The sequence below is a fragment of the Corvus kubaryi genome, unplaced genomic scaffold, assembly GCF_017639235.1.
Source record: "Corvus kubaryi isolate FWS band 111438036 unplaced genomic scaffold, C.kubaryi_AGA036_p1.0 37387, whole genome shotgun sequence".
Taxonomy (NCBI): domain Eukaryota; kingdom Metazoa; phylum Chordata; class Aves; order Passeriformes; family Corvidae; genus Corvus; species Corvus kubaryi.
In genome coordinates, this window is record NW_024581129.1 from 5,833,167 (window position 1) to 5,851,234 (window position 18,068).

The 18,068-nt window shown below is 53.4% G+C and overlaps 1 protein-coding gene and 2 long non-coding RNA genes across 6 annotated transcripts in view; 2 read left to right on the forward strand and 1 right to left on the reverse strand.

Moving 5' to 3' along the window:
- The window catches only part of TNRC18 (trinucleotide repeat containing 18), a 55,126-nt gene extending 49,864 nt beyond the window's left edge, over positions 1 to 5,262 (reverse strand). For all 4 annotated transcript variants that reach the window (XM_042037565.1, XM_042037566.1, XM_042037564.1 and 1 more), the window contains exon 1: positions 5,001 to 5,262. In XM_042037565.1, coding sequence (XP_041893499.1) covers positions 5,001 to 5,202 — 202 coding nt within the window. In that variant the 5' untranslated portion in view covers positions 5,203 to 5,262. The remainder of the gene's footprint in view (positions 1 to 5,000) is intronic.
- On the forward strand, positions 3,798 to 4,329 carry LOC121669097. Its single transcript, XR_006017613.1, has 2 exons — positions 3,798 to 4,125; positions 4,224 to 4,329. It is a non-coding gene; the product is annotated as an uncharacterized LOC121669097 (long non-coding RNA).
- Positions 5,263 to 9,250: 3,988 nt separating the features above from the next.
- On the forward strand, positions 9,251 to 14,164 carry LOC121669007. The gene is made up of 2 exons (XR_006017588.1): positions 9,251 to 9,607; positions 11,777 to 14,164. It is a non-coding gene; the product is annotated as an uncharacterized LOC121669007 (long non-coding RNA).
- Positions 14,165 to 18,068: the final 3,904 nt, after the last annotated feature.

An 18,068-nucleotide genomic window follows, 5' to 3' on the forward strand; every position in this document is an offset into this window, starting at 1 on the left:
GGGTTATCCTAGGAAGGAGATCTAAAATTTCCCTTACGAAAGCCCTGCTCTGCTAACCACGTCTGCAGTGAGATTAATGCCCAGTTATTTCCATTTCTCCAACAGCTGCTGTGCTGGGAAAGAGCAGGAGCTTGTCCCCAACAGCAGGGACCTGTCCAGTGCCCCATGCCACCCCCGGCTAGGATTTCTAGTGCCGGCTCATCCTCCAGATCAGATTTTCTCTGGCACACTATCAGTCAGGGATGGGACCCATGGTTTTCCAACCCCACCAAGGAGACTCTGTACTGGGTAGAAGGCAAGGCTCGCTCCAAGTGGGAGAAAGACTGCTAGAAACCACACTAATAATTGACACCTTTACCAGCCTTGTGTACCAGAGGCAGGGACAGACTCCTGCCCGTTCACCTGGGAAGGTGTTGGAAACCCTCACACAGTGAAGGATCCCACAGGACCTTGCTCTGAGCAAGTTTACGTCACCACGTTGGCCCTTGGGCTCTTGTCCATGTTCCAAGCCCAAAATCCCTACCAGCTACAACTGCTTAGGACGGGCATTTCAACAGAGGCTGCAGCACAGGGTGTACAGTCCTTCCCCACTGCCCCTGAAGGATGGAGATGCCACCCCACAGCCCACCAGGACCCTGGGAAAAATCACTGGGACATCAGAGAAACACAGGAGCTCACAGCGGGAGACTCCCAAAAATGCACAAGTTCCTTTTCCACCACCATTTCAGCCCAGAGACTGCTCCTGCCTTCCTCACAGCCTATGAGCTGGCCGCCAGCCCAAGGGAGCTGCAGGGACATCACTCCATGGGATGCCGGGTGTGAAGAGCAGAGCACAACGGGACTGAGCACAACATCGCTGCCCAGCACAGGCCAGCACCCACCTCCCCGAGCCCCACCGGGACAGGCACACTCCCTGCTCTGCCTCAAACATGTCTCAGAAAGCATCTCATTTCACCAGGGCCCCAAGGGAGGGGAAGCATCCTCCCAGGCAGGACTCCGGCCGGTCCGCATTCCTCCCAGTGTTACACCGAGCCCCTGCCCCAAGGAGCCCCCTGCGCTCAGCCCCTCGCACCACCCCTGGGCGGGCAGGGAGGGGGAACTGCAGTTTCAAGGGCCATTAAACACCAATGGTATTTTCCTTGCAGCATCAAAATGTGACCAAAAAGAGCTGTGCCGAACCATGGGAAAAATCCCGCCGCTGGTCCAGGAGCCATCGTGCTCCGAGCAATGCAGAGGAACGGGGCACGGATCACTCCGGCACCCAATCCGTGCTATCCCGGTCTCTCTATCAGCAAAGCAAGTTTATCATGGATGCAGTTTGATGAGCAAATTGTGCTTCCACTGGCACTGCCGACGGCAAAGCCTCCTGCAAAATCTGCGAGCTCAGCAAAAGCACCATTTTGCCATTATAAGGATGGCTATGGTGGGATTTTGCTGGCACAGCAGCGCTGTCCTGGGGGATGAAAGGGTATTTTTATTTCTTTTCCTATGCTCCTACCTGGCCCAGCTGTCTGGAAAACTTCTCCCTGGGCACAGCAGGCCTGGAAGGAAGGACAGTCTCCAATCTGCCTTAAATCCCTGCATTTGAATGCACATGCTAATGTGAAGCAGGAAAGCAGGGAAACCAAAATCTCTCCCCTCTGTCTGCCTGCTTTCCTTCCAGCCCCTGCTCTGGAGCTGGATTTAACACAGTCAGCCCTGCTCATGGTGGTGCGTCCCCTTTCCCGGGCGCTGAAAAGTGTTTCTGAAGCGTATTTTAATGGAAGAGGCTGAGCATCCTTCTATACAAACACAGATCTGTTCCTGCAGTCCCCCACCCAAGAAAGGATATCTCAGCACAATAAGCACATTTTTATGTGCAAAAAGCACATTTTTATTAATTACTGTTATTTTAAACTCAGAGAGTCTTTTTTTGGGTGTGGGTGATCCTTGCTCACACACAGCCCCGCTGCTGCCTGGCAGGGACACGGTCCCAGAGCAGCCCTTCGCAATCGTGTCTGAGGGAGCCTTTCCCACCTCCCCCAAAACACAGAGTCTGCCAAGAACAACACGCTCCTCTGGGATGGAGGCGAGACCAGGACCCAAAGACAGTGGGATAGGGAAGGAGCAAAACAATAAACTCCCATATTTTGAGCTGCTGCAGAGCAGAGCGAGCCCTTGCTTTAATGGACTCATTCCATCGATTGCAGCCTTTTTTTAAGCAACATCTTCCCAGCAAGCTCCAGGCATGAAATTCCATTGCAAACAGTCCCTTTCCTCTGCTATCCCTCCACAAGGCCCATCGGGAGCACCACCCTTCCCTCCTCAGGGATGGGGAGATGGCGATGCCCAAGAGTACAGAGGGGACAGGGAATGGCATCCCCGAACTGAGCGCCGGCTCAGCTCCCGCCTCAGCCTCCAGCTCACTCCTCCCTCCATGCACTTCCAACAAAGGGGCTTCTGTCCCTGTCCTCCCGGCCTGCACGGCAGCAGCCAAAATGCCACCACCAAGCAGAAATCCCCCAGAGAAGAGCAGAGCGTCCAGGGGTCACTGGACACAGCCCAGGCACTGGGGCAGAGCCCTGCTGGCGGACTGAGCAGAAGGTACAGGAAAAACAAGGAGTCGGTGCCGGCCATAACTGGATTCTCAAATATGGCCAATCGTGCTATTTTTACAGGGGCGTATTTATTTTCGGAGGACGCTGGGATGGATTCAAGAGTCTCTTTCTTCAGCCCGGGGTATTTAAGGATCGGTTTGAACTGGCTCTATTTAAAGGCTTCGCCTCCTGCCCACTTTTCTTAACCCCTTGCACAAGGCCTTTGCTATCCACCCCTCCTAAAAACAAAACAAACCCCCCAAAAAAACACAACAACAACAACAAAAAAAACCACCGAAACCACACACCAACAGCACTGAGAACACAAACCTACAAAGGGCCCCTCGGTAGCAGGAAGCAATCATCATTTCAGGCGATATTGTTAAAGCCGTAAAAAACAACAACAAAAAAAAAATATCCCTGCCTACCCCACTGCTGTGGTTTAATGAGAGTTTCAGCTGTTAATTGTACAGATCTTTTTAATGGAGTTTAGCCTGGCTGGGAATTGCCTTGACGAAGACGAGCTTTGCGAGGATCGTGCCGGGGAGCGGACAGGGAGGTGCACTGAGGTGCAGGGACGGGGGATTTCAAACAACTCCCAGAAAAAGGAAAATAAAAATAATTTAAAAAATAAAATAAGAACACAATAAAAAAGAATTGGAGGTATCACACACCCCACTCCCTCTGTGAGGGGACCCCAATCTGAGGCTTCCTTCCACTATGGTGGGAAAGCTCCCAGACGGCATCACAGAGATTGGCCAGCTTGGAGAGACCAGAGCTCTGTGCCTCCGTTCTGACCTGCCTGGATTTCAGAAAAGGAAATTTTGGGAGGAGAAATAAAACAAAACAAAACAAAAAACAAACAAAAAAAAATAAAATTACCCAATAAAAATAAGAATAATTTAAAAAATACCAAGAACCCACACTCGGTTTGGCTTACGATTGTCCAGATGAATTTTTGCAGAGATCGTATTCTGCTGCAGTAGGAGGTGGAAAAAAATAACCAGGGAAAAAAAAAAAAAGGGGAGGGAAAAAAAAAAACCAGCACAAAAGGGAAGGAAAAAAGAAGGTGTTTGCCCATGTGCTTGGCTTCGTAGCCCAGTTCGCTTTACACCTCTCCTCTTTGCACCTGGGAAATTGGCACTGCCACCTAGTCTAAAACTAATAAATCTTTTTCCCTCGATTCAGGCTGCTTCCTTCTCTGCAGATGTTGGCAATCAGGTTTGCAAATTTCAAAGTCATTCATCCCGGGCGGCTGGGAGAAAAGCAGGTTTATTATTGCAAAACCTGTCACCCTCCCAACGCCTAAAGTAAACTCCGAGTCACCTCTCCACGCCCAGGGGAAAGAAAGGGGAAAAAAAAATTTTAAATAGTCAGAGAGGGAAATCAAACGGTCAGAAATCCCTTACGTCCTCCCAGGGAAAGCAGCGAGCAGCAGTGTGGGCAGGAGAATGCGGCAGCGTCCTCCCAGCAGTGCTGGACTCCGCGAGCCGCTGGGAAAGGGAGCTCGGAAAAGGGGAAAAAAATAAAAAGCCTCCAAAAACCAAAAGTAATTTAAACAAATAAATAAAGAACTGACTGTGGAAAAAAAAATACACTGCTTATATTTCAGCGTCTGCCTCTTTTTTTTTTTTTTCTTTTTAATAGAAATGCAGACGTGGGGCTGCCCGAGAATGAAGCACGCCGAGAAAGGAGAAAAAATATAAGGACGAAGCAGTCATTGCATAGAAGTTTTGTTTCCGTGTTTGAAAAATAAGAATTGCCGAGAAAAAAAAAGAAAAAAAAAAAAAAAAAAAAGAAACCCCACCAAAACCAGCGGTGCCGGCAGCGCTGCCCGGGGGCAGCGGGACCTCAGCGGGGCTCGGGCAGCACTGGACAAGAAACCACCAAAACAGCTCCTTTTCACCCCTTTTTTCCAGCCCAGGGATATTTTTTTTGGCTGGCCGGGAAGCACAGCGCCGGGCAGCGCAGCCCGGTCCCTCCGCAACCCGGTCTGCGCCTCTCCCAGTTTACCCGAAAATCGGATTTATTCCCCGGATTTATTCCGCAGCCGCCGCGGCAGGGATTTTCCTCAGCGCCAACAAAACCGTACGCTGGACGAGCGGACTTCTATCGGCTAGGCGCGATTTTTCCCCCATTCCCCTATTTTTAACTCCGTTCCCTTACTTTTCCACCATCACCCTATTTTTTCGTACTTCTTCCATACTCCCCCTATTTTTTTTTTTGCCAAATCAAAACCACGCGAAGCAGAAGACACTTGGGGACAAGACGCGAAAAAGCTGCGAGCGCATAAATATATGATTATTATGACGATATTTGTATTTTGGGGGGGGGGGGGGGGGGGGTTAAAGCCCGATCCCGGTTCCGCCGCCCGCGACCGCGGAGGGAAGGCGCGGGGGTACCGGGGGTTCCGCGGAGCCTTACCCGGGTGGGAGTGAAGGCTGATGCCCGATGCGAGGAATTTTCCGGGCTGGAGGGCGGCGGGGAGCCCGGCGGCCATGGGCCCGGCGGCGGGGGCCAGGCGGCCGGTGGCTCCCAGGCGGTGGCTCTCCATGGCCAGCCCGGAGAGCAGCGGAGGGGGGCCGTGCACCGAGCGGGGGGGCCCGAAATCTCGGCCATCCATCATCCACTCGCCGGCTTCACGGAGTCTCCCGGATCGCTGTCGGTGCCCGCCACCGCCTTCCCCCCCCCCCCCCGCCCCCCACCCCCCTCCTCCTCCCCCAAAAAATCAGATGGTTTTCAAAAATAAGGCGTCCAAGCGTCCCATGGCGCGGTGCAGGGAGCCAGCCCCGGCGCGGCGGTCTCGGCGCTGCCTGCAAAGAAGAAAGAAGGGGGAGGTGCGGTGAGCCGACATGCCCCGACACCCCCCTGTTCACAGCCACCCCCAAAAATACCCCCCAAAACCCACCCTCACCTTCCCGGAGTGGGGGCAGAGAAGGGGGGAGAAGCGGGGAGGAAAAAAAAAAAGTAAGAAAAACTTGTGGCAAAAGGCAGGAACAAAAAAAAAAAAAGTATTTAAAAATAGTATTTTAAGAATTTAAACTTTTTTTCCAAGAGTTACATTTGTCACGGCCGCAGCCCCGGCCGGGCCGGGAAGCGCCCGCCCGCAGCCGCAGCCTGGCTCCGGCGGGACCGACCAGCGGGGACGCGGCACCGCGCTTCGCCCCGGAAAACAAACACAAAAATCCCAAAACAGGGGAAAAAAAAAAAAAAAAAAAAAACCCCAGCAAAACATTTCTTGTTTTTCTTTTTTTTTTTTCTTGGGGTTTTTTTTCGGTTTTTTTTTTTTTTTTCATTTTTTCCAACCCTTTTCTTTATTTCTCCCCCGCCGCGGGGTCCGGCGGCGGCATCCCTCCCGCAGCCCCGTTTCTCTTTCTCTCCTCTTTTGGAGCTCTTCCCCAAGACTCCAAACCACCGACTGGGCTTGTTGTTTCGGCTTTTTTATTTTTCCTTTTCCCAGCGCCGCTTTCACTCGGGAAAACAAAACCCGCATTATCATTTCCCGGCAGAGCGAAAAAAAAAAACCAACTCAACCATATATATAAAATTATCTATATTTGTATTTGCAGCCTGATGAAAGGCTCCACTCGCCCGCCGTATTTTGCACCGGGATAGCGAGAAATAATAAACACTGCGGGATAAAGTGGAGGTTCTCCCCTTCAAACCCTCCCCAAGCGCTACCGGAGCCCCGGGAGCCGCCGCTCCAGCCCCGCCGCCCGTCCCAGCTCCCGGGCAGGCGCTCCTAGCGCAGGGGAGGGATAATTAAAAAAAAAAAAAAAAGGAAAAAAAAAAGAGGGGAGAAATAAAAAATTATACCCCGAAAAATCTAACTGCTTTGCTTTGTTGTGATTTTTTTTTAATTATTTTCGGGTGGATTCTAATATTAATTAAACCCTGCCTGCGTGGCTGCTTGGGGCGAGCCTCACCCCGGGAGCTGCGGGATCGGCCGGATCCCGGCTGGAAAGTAATCAGTAAAGGGGAAAACGGCTAAAAAGGGGCAAAAAGCGGGAGGGATGTGGCGGAAGGGGGGGTGGAGGGGGGGGGGGGACGGGACCGCCGCCCCGGGGTCGGGGTGCGGGTCTGGGTGCGGGTCCTACCTCGGCGCGGTCAGACCGCCTGGTCGCGGGGCATGGCGGCGGTGCGGGGCTGGGGCGGGGGGTGCCGGCTCGCCGCCCTGCCCGCCGCCCGGCTCCTCCGCTGCTCCGCTCCGCTCCTCAGGGGCAGCAGCGCGGGAGCGACGCGGTGGCGTCCGCGCCATGGAGCGGCGGGGCCCCGCCGAGCTGCAGCATCGCCTCCACACCCCCCCCTCCCCGGGCCGGCCCCGCGCGCGCGGCTCGGCGGCGCTTAAGGGAAGAGGGAAGAAAAAAAAAAAAAAAAAAAAAAAAAAAAAATCAAAAAAAAAAAAAATTAGGGAGAAAAAAAAAATTAAAAAAAAAAAAAAAGGGGAGCGCGAGCGCGGGGCGGGAGGGAGGGAGGGAAAAAACGGGGGAATGGGGGAGGGAAAAACGGCGGCGGCGGGGCCATGAAACACGCATTGTTCTCGGCGCGGCGGGGGCGGGCCCGCGGCCTATCTGCGCCTTCCCATTGGCCAGCCGGGCTGTCGCTCAGCGGCGGGTAAACAGGCGGCGGTTTCCAGGCCCCCCAGCCGCCCCGCCCCCGGCGCTCCCGCTGCTGTTTCCAGGCTGCCCCCGCGCTCCCGCCCGGAGCGGGCGGGCGGTTGGCGGGGAGCGGCCGCGGGTCCCCCCGCTCCGAGCGGGGACGTGAGGGGGGAGCGCCCCGCGACCCCCTTTATTATCTGTGGGGGTTAAATCCTTCATCCCGGCCGGGCAGGGCTGAGGGGGAAGTGCCGCCGGGCCCTCTCCCACGGCCCCGCCGCGGACAAAGCGGCCTTTCAGGGCCGGGGGCGAGCGGGGGAGGGTCCCTGCCCTCCCTGCGGGCCCCGCCCCCCCAAAAATTCAAAAATAGGGTGAAAAGGGAGGCTGGGGGAGGAGGCACACACATTCTCCCTCTCTGGATTTTGAGGGGGGCGGCCCCCCCAAGTGCTGCCCGCCGGCCACACCAACTTTTACTTTTCTTTCCTTGTTTTTTTTTTTTTCTTTCTATTTTTAATTTCTTTTTCCCTTTTCCCCCCACCTATTTTTAATGTATTTTTCTCTTTGCACAGCACAGAGCACTCCTCGGGGAGAAGGGGGGATGCCCCATCGCTGCCAAACCCCCCCCCGAACCTCCCAACCCACCCCCCGCTTCTTTACTTAATTAAACAAAAATCGGCTTTTATAACGAAAGAGGGGAGGAGGGGAAAATCTAATTTAATCCGGTATAAATTAAAAGTGATAATAATAAAGCGCCACCCCCCCAGCCCCCCCGACAGGAGTTTCGAGGTGCCCACCGGGACATCGGCCAGAAAAGGGGAGAAACAGCCCCAAAAATCTGCTTATTTTTAAACGTTCCAAGCAAAATCGAGTTCGTCGAAAAGCTCTCACGCTGCGCAAGGCCCTGGTTTAACGCGAAAATAATAAGAATAAGTAATAGTAATAATAATAATAATATATATTTATGTTTTTATTTATATTTAAGAGCAAAACTGCGTCAGAGGCGAGGGCTCAAACCCCGCTGCCTCCAAGAGGAGGGCGCTTCTTTTCCCAGTCTCCTTTAGTAAACCAAAAAAACGGGGGAATTGGGGGGTGAGGGAAAGAAAAAAATATTAATGGTTTGATCGCTTTTATGTGGCTTTAAAAGCATATTTTATAAATGTTTAATGCCTTCACGCCCGGACCTCCCCGCCGCTGTCCCCGGGCCGGGGGGTTGGCATGTCATAAATCAGGGAAATGCTAATAAAAAATAGAAAAAACAGGCTCGGGCGGGGCGGGGGGGGGGGGACGGACGGCCCCCCCCCCCCGCCACTCCCGCCCCTCCCCCCCCCCCCCCCCCCCCCCCTCCCCCCGCCGGGGGCCGGGGGGGTGCTCTTAAAAACACTCCCAATCTCAAAAAAAAAAAATAAAAAACCCGGGGGGGGGGGGGGGGGGGGGGGGGGGGACGGACGGCCCCCCCTCCCTGCAACTCCAGCCCTTCCTCCTCCTCCTCCTCCTCCCCTTCCCCCGGCCGGGAGCCATCTTGTAGCAGCAGCTCCTGGCTGGGGCATCGCTGCTGCAAAACACCCTCCAAAAAAAGAAGAAAAGCCCCTCCAATCTAATATACACATTTTTCTAGTTATGATTGTTATTGTTATTATTATTATTTTTCCGTCTCCGGCGCGGTCCTGCGGGCGCGCACCGTTTTCCCACCGTTTTCCACATGAAATCCCAACCCCCTTCTTTTCTCCCCATTATTTCCCCCAGTAACCCCCCCCCCCCTGCAGCTGGGGGGGGACACACACGCCGCAATGGGGGGCTGCGAGTACCCCGTGGAATTTGGGGGGGTGGCGGCCGCTCCCACATTTTCCCCCGCAAAGCTTTGCCGCAAACAGCGCTTTCTCCAGAAACACCCATTTTTATAAAAAATAATATCGGGGCGGGGAAGGGAGGTGGGGGTGTCCCGCGAGCAGCCGCACCGCGTTGTGCCCCCCCCCCCCATTCCCATTCCCATCCCGATCCCGGTGCCCCGGGCTCCCGGCAGGTTCCCACGGTGCCGCCCGCCCCCGGGCCGCCCCCCGCCCCCCCCCGGGGAGGGGGCACCCCCACCCGCCCTGCGCGCCCGGCTCCGCTCCCTCCGTCTCTCCCCTTGTGCTTTTTCCTTAATTTTTTTTCCTTCCCCCCCCCCCCCCCCCCCCCATTTATTCTCCATTTTGTTTTGGCGTTTCTTCCTGGTTTTGTTGTTGTTGTTGTTGTTTTTCCTCTTTTTCCCATTTTCCCTTCTCTCCCCTCCCCGGACGAATACGAAATTCCCAGTGGCCGCCCCCGTCCCGGTCCCCGCCGAGGCGGAGGGGAGCGGGCAGGAGGCAGCGGAGGGGAGCGGGCAGGAGGCAGCGGAGCGGTGCGGAGCTCGCAGCCCCCCGCCCCACACCGGGCACTGCCCCCCCTCTCGGGATGCAGGTAGGACGGGGGGGCGGAATCTGGGAATGGGGGGAGTTGGGGGAGGCTCTATGGAGACGTGGGAGGCAAAGCAAACCGATGCCCCCCACCCCCAACGCATGTCCCCCGTCTTGGGGGGGCTGCCAAGGTGTGGGAGGTGGGGGACACTCACCCCTTCATTGCCAACCCAGCGCTCGATTTTGTACCCACAGACTGGGCACAGGCCCTGATGGAACCCCATTCCCATCTGCTGGGACCCCCCAAATCCCCTTTTTTTCCCCCAATAAATCCCCTATGCTCCCCATCCCCAGCCGGGGGGGTGCTGTGCGTCCCTTCCGCCCGCTGTTTTTAACGTGCTTACTACACGTTTTCAGGGTGTTTTTGAAGCTATATTTAAAGTGTGCAGTCAGTGGCTGGATTTAGAAATCCAGGCATAAATCACATTAAAACGCGGACGGCGACGATCCCAACGCGTCGGCAAAGCTTTGCCCTGATTTCATTCCTTCCCCCCTTCTTAAAAGCAGAACTGAGTCTGACAGCAGGGTTCCATCCCCCCCCCCAAATAAAACCCTGTGGGGACAGAGGTGGGATTTGAAGGCAAGGGGGCCCTGCTGGGGTTTATTCCGATGCATCCATGGCGATTTATTTATCAATGGGGGGGCTTGGATAATTCCAAAGCCTAGGGTCCCTCCCCATCCCAGCCCCTGTGCCTGCAATGAAGGAGCTGCCATCCGTGGGGAGGGGGCTGTGGAGTGGGGGGTCCCAATGAGGAGATCCCCAGGGAAACGGTTTGGGAACTGAGCGAAGAATTTCTGATTAATGACCAGAACAGCTCGGGATTTCGGTTTTCTCCATAAATCCTGGCTGATTATAACCCTTGTGCTCAGCCTGGCGGCAGGCTTTGCATGGAGGGGGGAGCCCAAGAAATAACTGCCCCCTCCAGGGGCTGTACCCAATGCCTGGCAGCAGCTGGAGGCTGGAGTATCCTCACCATCCCACGCAGAGCAGAGAAAAAGGGAGAGGGGCCAGGGGGTGCGCAGGGATGTGGTTGGTGCCCTCCCCCCAGTTCACAGCAGTTCTGGTCCCGCAGCTCTGGGGTTTGTAAAGCCAAACGTGTCCCGAACCGGTGTGGTTTTGAGTCCAAATAAAGACTTTCTTTTTTTGGGGGGGTTTTTTCCTTGCTTGGCACAGGAGGGTGGGGGTGTGTGCACAATCCGACCCTGTTTTCCTGCTCTGCCACCTGTGCACTCACTTCCCCCCAAATCCTGAGCTGGGACCCCCAGTGCCAGGACCTGCCCCATGCTGCGTGCCCTTTGCTTTCCACAACCTCCACAAGCCCCTGGTACCAGGCTTTTTTCACAGCTAGACTGGCTCTTGTATTCATCAGGCTGGATTTATTTTTTTTTCCCCCTTTTATCCAGTAATAAGCTTTTTTCATCCAAGATCAGGGGGAAAAAACAGGCAGGGAGGAGGGCAGACATGCACAACCCATAGAGCGCTTTGAGAGGAGCACCAACCCCAAAGCTGTAATTACTGCCTGCGTTTTTTGGCTACGGATCAGCTGCTAAATTGGTCGTAAGGCACGGAAACGGCAGTTACACCTTTCAGTGGAAAAAATGTGGTTTAGTGGAGAAACGTGTATGGGAAACCTCCCCAAAACTGCAGTCCCCATACAACACCCGCTATTACAGGTTCTGCATTTGGGAGTTTAAAACAATCCTCCATCCAGGTGAGCTGAGCTTAGAATGACAAGACCTTCTACATCAACAGGGTAAATTGGGGATTTTTTCCTTGATCTGTCACTTAAATCAAAAATACCCTCCTGGGTGCAGGACACGAGTAAGAGAGAGGCAGGAGCATGTGCTATTTTGAGGTTCAATACAAAATAGATACCCTTGGCTCCAGCAGTTCTCCGTAGCCCAGCCCACAGGAGCTGCAGGTACTTTCGTATGCATACAAAACATTTTTAAATGGAAAATATTCACAGCTGCTCTCGCTGTTTTGACAGGGGGGAAGGAATCGCGGGGCATGTTAAGGAGATATTAAAAGCTGTGGTTTGAAGCTCCTAAAGCATTTACTCAGCAGGAGAGCCAGAGAAAGAAGTTTAGAAGTTAACTGCATACTTGTGTGCCTTTGCTCTGTCCTTCTTAAAATTCACCTCTCCTATCTGCTTCTAATTTAAACAAGCAGAGCCCTCCAGGAACTGGAAAATCCAGATTTGCAGCATCTCCCAGGGAAAGACGATTTCCTACGTGCCCCCCCAGCGTGAGGGTCCTGCTGAAGGTTAAACTCGTGAGTGCCTTTGGTTTTGCACCAAGTTAATCTCCCCACAAACTAAAAGACTGGGGAAATGCTGGTGAAAACGGTGCTGATGTTGCTGGCTGGTCCCATCCCTCTTCCAGAACCAGATGTGGATTTCACCACCACTGCCAGCCTTAAATGCTCATCCCCACACTGTTCCCTGGCCTGCTTCAGCTTCCCCACCTGAAAACAGAGTAAACCCATCCACCTCCCCAGGGTACATTATGGTGGCTTAAAATTAACACTCAAGAATGTATTTTCAAATCCCTTCATGAAAGGCATCAGAAGCACTGGGTGTTAGCAGAATAGATCCTTCACCTTTTAACAGCTGTTAATTGCCATTAAAACCAAACCTGCACAGCTTTATTGGAGCATCATCCAAGTTTCCTTGTCGGATGCTGCATCCACCCTCGGTCGTGCTCTCCTGCACGTGCCGGCTGCCACAACGAGGTGTGGTGGATAAATCCTGTCTCACTGGTGGTTATCTTGCACTTTGGGTCCCATTGTACGATTTCCTGGTGCCAGGTTTTTTCCTTCGCCATCCTGTGAGTCATTGCAAAAGTTGCAAGAAGCCCAACACACCTTCCTTTGACTCGCAGCAGGAAAGAAGATGGGATGCAAGACTTATTCCCAAAAATACCCCGAGGAACCAAGCAGGAACCTGCCCTCAAGGAACTGGGTCCCTGAGGCTGAATCCAGCCCACAGCTGTCAGCAAAAGCATGTGCTGGGTGTCACAGGAATGGGAATAGCCCTCTGTGACCAACGTGGAATAAATCCAAGTCATCAACAGGCAGGGCTGGGGAAAGGCTGCCAGCACTGCCCCCGCCATCCACCGTGCTGGGAGTCCCTTCCCTGCTGCCTTTGGGGTTTATTGACCTGATCCCTTCCATGGCATCCCCCCATCACCCTGCGGCCCAGATCTGGCTGGAGAAGCCAAGTGCCAGGCAGGGGAGAAACCCTTGGGAAAACGCTGTGGCAGGAGTTTTCCTGGTGTTTGTGAAGCCATTGGCTCCTCACATCCCTCACAGGTGCTTTATGCACTCCCAAACACCCAGACCCACCCGGGAGTGCCCTGTGCCACTAAACTGCTGATGCTAAAACAGATGAGGTGGATTCAACAGGGTAAGAGGGGAAGGAGTCTCTGTGATTCCGAGTGTCTTGTTAGACCCCAGGGTTTTGTTTCCCCCTGGATCCCAGCACAAGGAGGGGGTGTCCAGGGCTGGCTCCCAGGGCTATCCCATCTCTTTTCCCATTGCCCCGGCCCTCTGCATGGGGGAAGGGGCGGTTGGACAAGACGAGCCCTTTCTGCTCCACAAAGCTCGTCAGCCAGCCGCACTGGGCTTATAATTATTATTTCCTTAAAGACGAGCCGAGCAGCTATAGACAAAAAAGTCCCCTCTTGTCGGAGCTGGAATTTGATGTCCTAACGACTGTTTTTGTACCGCGCCTGAGAGGAAAGAGCTCGGCAGGAGGGGGAAAGAGAGATTTAATTATAGAGCTGCATTGTGATTTTGCACACATAGCTGGCTGTTGTAATCAGGTTACAAGTGTATCTGATTTTCTTCCCTCCCCTCCCTCTTCCTCCTCTTCTCTTTCTTTCGGTTTTTTTTTTTCTTCTTTTTTCCCTCCCCCTTTTTTCCTTTCAGTGGTCCAAATTAGTTGCTTATGTTTGGGTGTTGCAGAGACGAGCTGTTATTTGCCTTCCCTGAAGATCTTGATCAAGGGAACAACGTTTCCAAAGAACCTCGGCAGTTCTTTGCCGAAGGAAGGCAAAGGTTCCCAGCTCCGGCAGAAACCCCCGGGGCTGTGCCAGGCACTCGCATCCCGCCATCCCCAGGCTCCCTTCCCTTCCCACCACCAAAATAAGGGGAGACACCCATATATATATATTTTTTTTTAAATATATTTTTATATTTTTATATTTGTATACATATATATCTTCCTCCCCCATGCTCCCCACCAAATTCCTTCACATCCAGGATTCCCTCAATAAATTGATGCACTTGAAGAAGAGGAGGAGCCCAATTTACCTTACCTGGGGCAGGAGAAGGGAAAGAGAGGAGACAAGAACCTTTTTAAAAGAAACTTAATATTTTCCCTATCTGAGGCAAGTGATGCCGCACTGGGATTGGGGGCTGTTGTTGGCTTCATTCAGGAATCCATTGTTGTCCATGTGAATTCTTTTTTACATTTCAAATAACAGGATTATTTCCCCAGGGGGTAATATCCTGTAATTTGAACACAATAATGGGAATAAATTACTTACTTAGAACTAATAACGACAGCCTGATTCCAATATATATAGGAACTGTAACAGCTTTGGTTAGTTAAAGTGTAATTGTGTCGACGGATGACATTTTCTTTCAAAGGAATCTGAATGACTTTTAATTAAATTTGCTGGGGGTGGGGAGGAGAGGGAGAGATACGCTGGGAGATCTCGGCTGCTGAGGCTGTGGCTGGTCCCAGCCTTGGTGCCCCAAGTCCAGCTTTGCCCCAAGCTGGGTGTCGATCCACGATTGTGGAGTTTAAAGACCAGGCACAGAACAGAGGAGAAGGAAACCAGCAACAAACCTCCACAGCCCAGGGGTGGTGGGATGGAGAAATGAAGGGGGTGGGGAGGATGAAGAGGACAATGAGGCTAGAGGGATAGAGGGGATGGAAAGATGGAGCCCAGCCCATTTCCCAAGCTCCAGCCTGGCAGAGGGCAGGGCAGGGCCCGTATCCTGCCCTGGGGCACCACAGAATTGCCTCTACCTGTGCTGGGAAATGGAGGAGCTGACAGAGGGCAGGAGGCACCAGCAGCCAGGCAGGGCAGCTCTGCTGCTCTCACTGGAGCCACAGAATCCCAGAATGGTTTGGCTTGAAGGGAACCTTAAAGCCCATCCAGTCCCATCCTCTGCCATGGGCAGGGACACCTTCCACTGTCCCAGGCTGCTCCAAGCCCTGTCCAACCTGGCCTTGGACACTTCCAGAGATGGGGCAGCCACAGCTTCTGTGAGCACCCTGTGCCAGGGCCTCAGCACCCTCACAGGGAAGAATTTCTTCCTTATATTCAATCTAACTCTGCTCTCTGTCAGTTCAAAGACATTCCCTTTTGTCCTGTCACTCCAGGCCCTTGTCCCAAGTCCCTCTCCAGCTCTCTTGGAGCCCCTTTAGGCACTGGAAGGGCCTCTAAAATCTCCCTGGAGCCTTCTCCTCTTCAAGCTGAACACCCCCAACCCAATATTGTTACCTCAGCCCAAGGGTTCCTCAGGGAAGGCAGCTCTGATGAGGGGGATCTGCAGCAGCAGCTGTGCATCCCAGCTCCTTGCCCTCACCCCAAAACTCCCCTGCAAGCCTCGGGCTCTGCACCACATCTCCTCACCGCTGCCTTCAGTGCCAGCCACTCCTCAGGTTTATTTCTGAATCAGCAGCACGCGAGGTTCCCTTCAGAGGCAGACAAAAAAAAAAAAGCTGCAGTGTGCAGAAAGCCAAGTTCCTGCCCCGAAATAATCTTGGAGAGGAGCGGTGTGCTGCTGCCAGCGGCTCCAGCCTCCTCCAGGACTCATTTTCCTCTGTTTATCTTGAAAATATTTCTGCGCTGAGGTCCCACCCTGCGCGGCGGAGCCCTGCGAGGCCGCCTTCAGCCTGACACACGGCCTCTTGTTTATCCACAGCGAGTTTTACAAATAGCTTATTAAGCCCAGAGGTCTGTTTGCTGGAGGAAAACCTCACCGAGCAGCTCCTGCAGCCCCCGCGAGGCTCCTGCCAGCTGTGCTCCCTCCCAAAAACTCCCTGATGTGCATCGAGGGGCTCAGACCTCTGTGGCTGTAGACATTGGTGTCTGCTGGGTTTGGGAATCGCTCCTGCTTTGATAAAATAACCAGTGTGCTGCTGATGGGTCTCCCACCACTCTCACCCTTTCCCCGTTCCTGGAGCTGGTGTCCCAGCTGGGATTTTGGCATGGCACAAGGATGCTGTGGCACTGCCAGCTCTGGTTCGTGTGATCCCACAGTGGAGTTGCTGGGTAGTTTTTGCTTTTTGCAGGACCCCCCTGCAAGGGCTGCTGGTTTTGGGAGGGTTGCAGGGGTTTGGGTTGCAAAGAGTGTATTTTGGAGATTGCTGGAAACATGTCCAAAGCCATAAGAGATGAGGACAGCTGGATGCTGTATAATGTGGTCCTGGCAGAAGCCCAGTGGGACCGTGCCTCAGATTCCCTCCTGTGCCTCTGCTGCCCACCTGGCCATGGGACCACCAGGAGGGAGCTGGGATGGGGGTTTCAGCCCACAGCAGACACTGTCAGGGATGTCCCACTGGGCTTGAGCCTGACCATGGGCACCTCTCTGGCCACAGGGTCTCTCAAACCCATGCCCAAGCACCTCTGTCCCTGCTGCCACCGCTGTCCTGGGCAGGAGCCTGGCTGTGCCAAATCCCCAGCACCCCAGCCGTACCTTGGAATGCCCATCCTGAGCGTCCCCTCCCCGAGACCCCCTAAAACATCGCTCCTGGAGCTCACAGCCAGGCAGAGCCCCATAACACAGCAACATTCATAGCCCAGCTAAGGAGATTGAGTTACCTGCCCCTGGAAGAATAAAGGAGGCATTCAGCCATTTTTTTAAAGTCTTTTTCTGTGCCAAGACCAGACACCACGGTGACGGTGCCGCACAGAGGCAGGGAAACACGAGCCCTCGCCTCTCCCTCCGAGGGTGACCCCGATCTGCCCCACGTCTCCCCCTTCTCTGACCCTTTAACACCCAGGGAAGCACATGCTTTGCTCACCCGTCACGAGCTCCCTTATCTTTTAATAAAACCTTTAAGAGCAGAAGTCAGGCAATGCTGGCACAAAGGCAGCTCAGCCTCCTCCCGGGACATTAATCATTTTCTTTGACACGTTTTGCTAATTAGCCAAAGCGTTTGCCTCGACAGGGGAGAAATTGGGGCCTGGGAAAAAAAAAAAAAAAAAAAAAAAAAACCATTAGAAGGGGGAGAGGTGGAAAGGGAGGAAGAAATGGGGGAAGAAGGAGCTGACGTCACCCCTGTGTTATCCGGCATCCCTGGGCATCACCTTGCTGGGAGAAAGCCCAGTCCCAAGCCCATCCCAAGGATTTTGGAGCACCATGAGCTGCAATACACATTTTACCTTCCCCATCCCACTCCTGGTTACCCCAACAGTGCAGATTGCAGCCATGAAGGGTAACTTGAAACACGCTGTTTGGAGGTTTAACTCACGGCTTTATCTTTTACACGGCTGTTAATCCTCGGGACACATGTTTCCTATCAGCCTTTGATATTTAACATACAATAAGTGTCTTATTAAATCCCAGGGACTGACTCCATGCAGACATCTCCCCCCAGGTCCTGTCCTGAGGACATCCCAAAGGCAGATGGGGCACCCCGGCTTGGGCACAGATTTTGGGTGTAGAGTGTGTCGTAACCAACAGGGAGAGAAATAGAGTGGGGTGAAGGCTCCTCTGCACAGGAATTCAGCCTTTAAATTGGCTGAGCAGACACCACTCCCACACATGGGAAAACCCCTCACAGTTTTTAAAAATACGTTATTTTTAAGCGTTTTCTGGCAATGCTGTGGTGGCCAGTGAGCCCATCTGAGGCAGGACTAGCTACTGCCTCAGCATGACTTCTCTTCTCTAGGAGTCCAACTCAGTTTTCATCGGACCTGATGTTTTCTGGGGGAGAGATACCATAGAGAGAGCAACTCACAGTGAATTCTCTCTAATCCATGGCATTCAAAATAGAAAATCCCAAGGAGAAAGCATTGCCTGCTCATGCCTCCCTCCAGCCCAGCATGGCAAAATACTGGCTCCTGTCCCACCCCTGAGCATCAGCTCTCCATCCCAACTCCTTAGGGAAGGGCAAGGCAGAAAACCACACGGCACAATCCCCTTTTCTCCACAAAACCAAGTGTAAGAACAACAAAATTGAGTGATACAGTCCCCACATGATGTAAGGACACCCCACTGCCCACATCCACAGCAACTGTCCCATCCCCGTGCATGGGTACAAGGGAGTGGGAGCAGCATCCCAGAGCCACGTCGGTCCTTTGGGGAGTGTTAAAAAAATAAATCACAGCTCTTTACTCCTCTCTAGCACAAGTTTCTCATTGCTGCGGGATGACACACACTACCTCCTCCAAAACAAGACCCTGTATTATTATTCTGTTTCTAATTTGGGGGTTGGAAATTA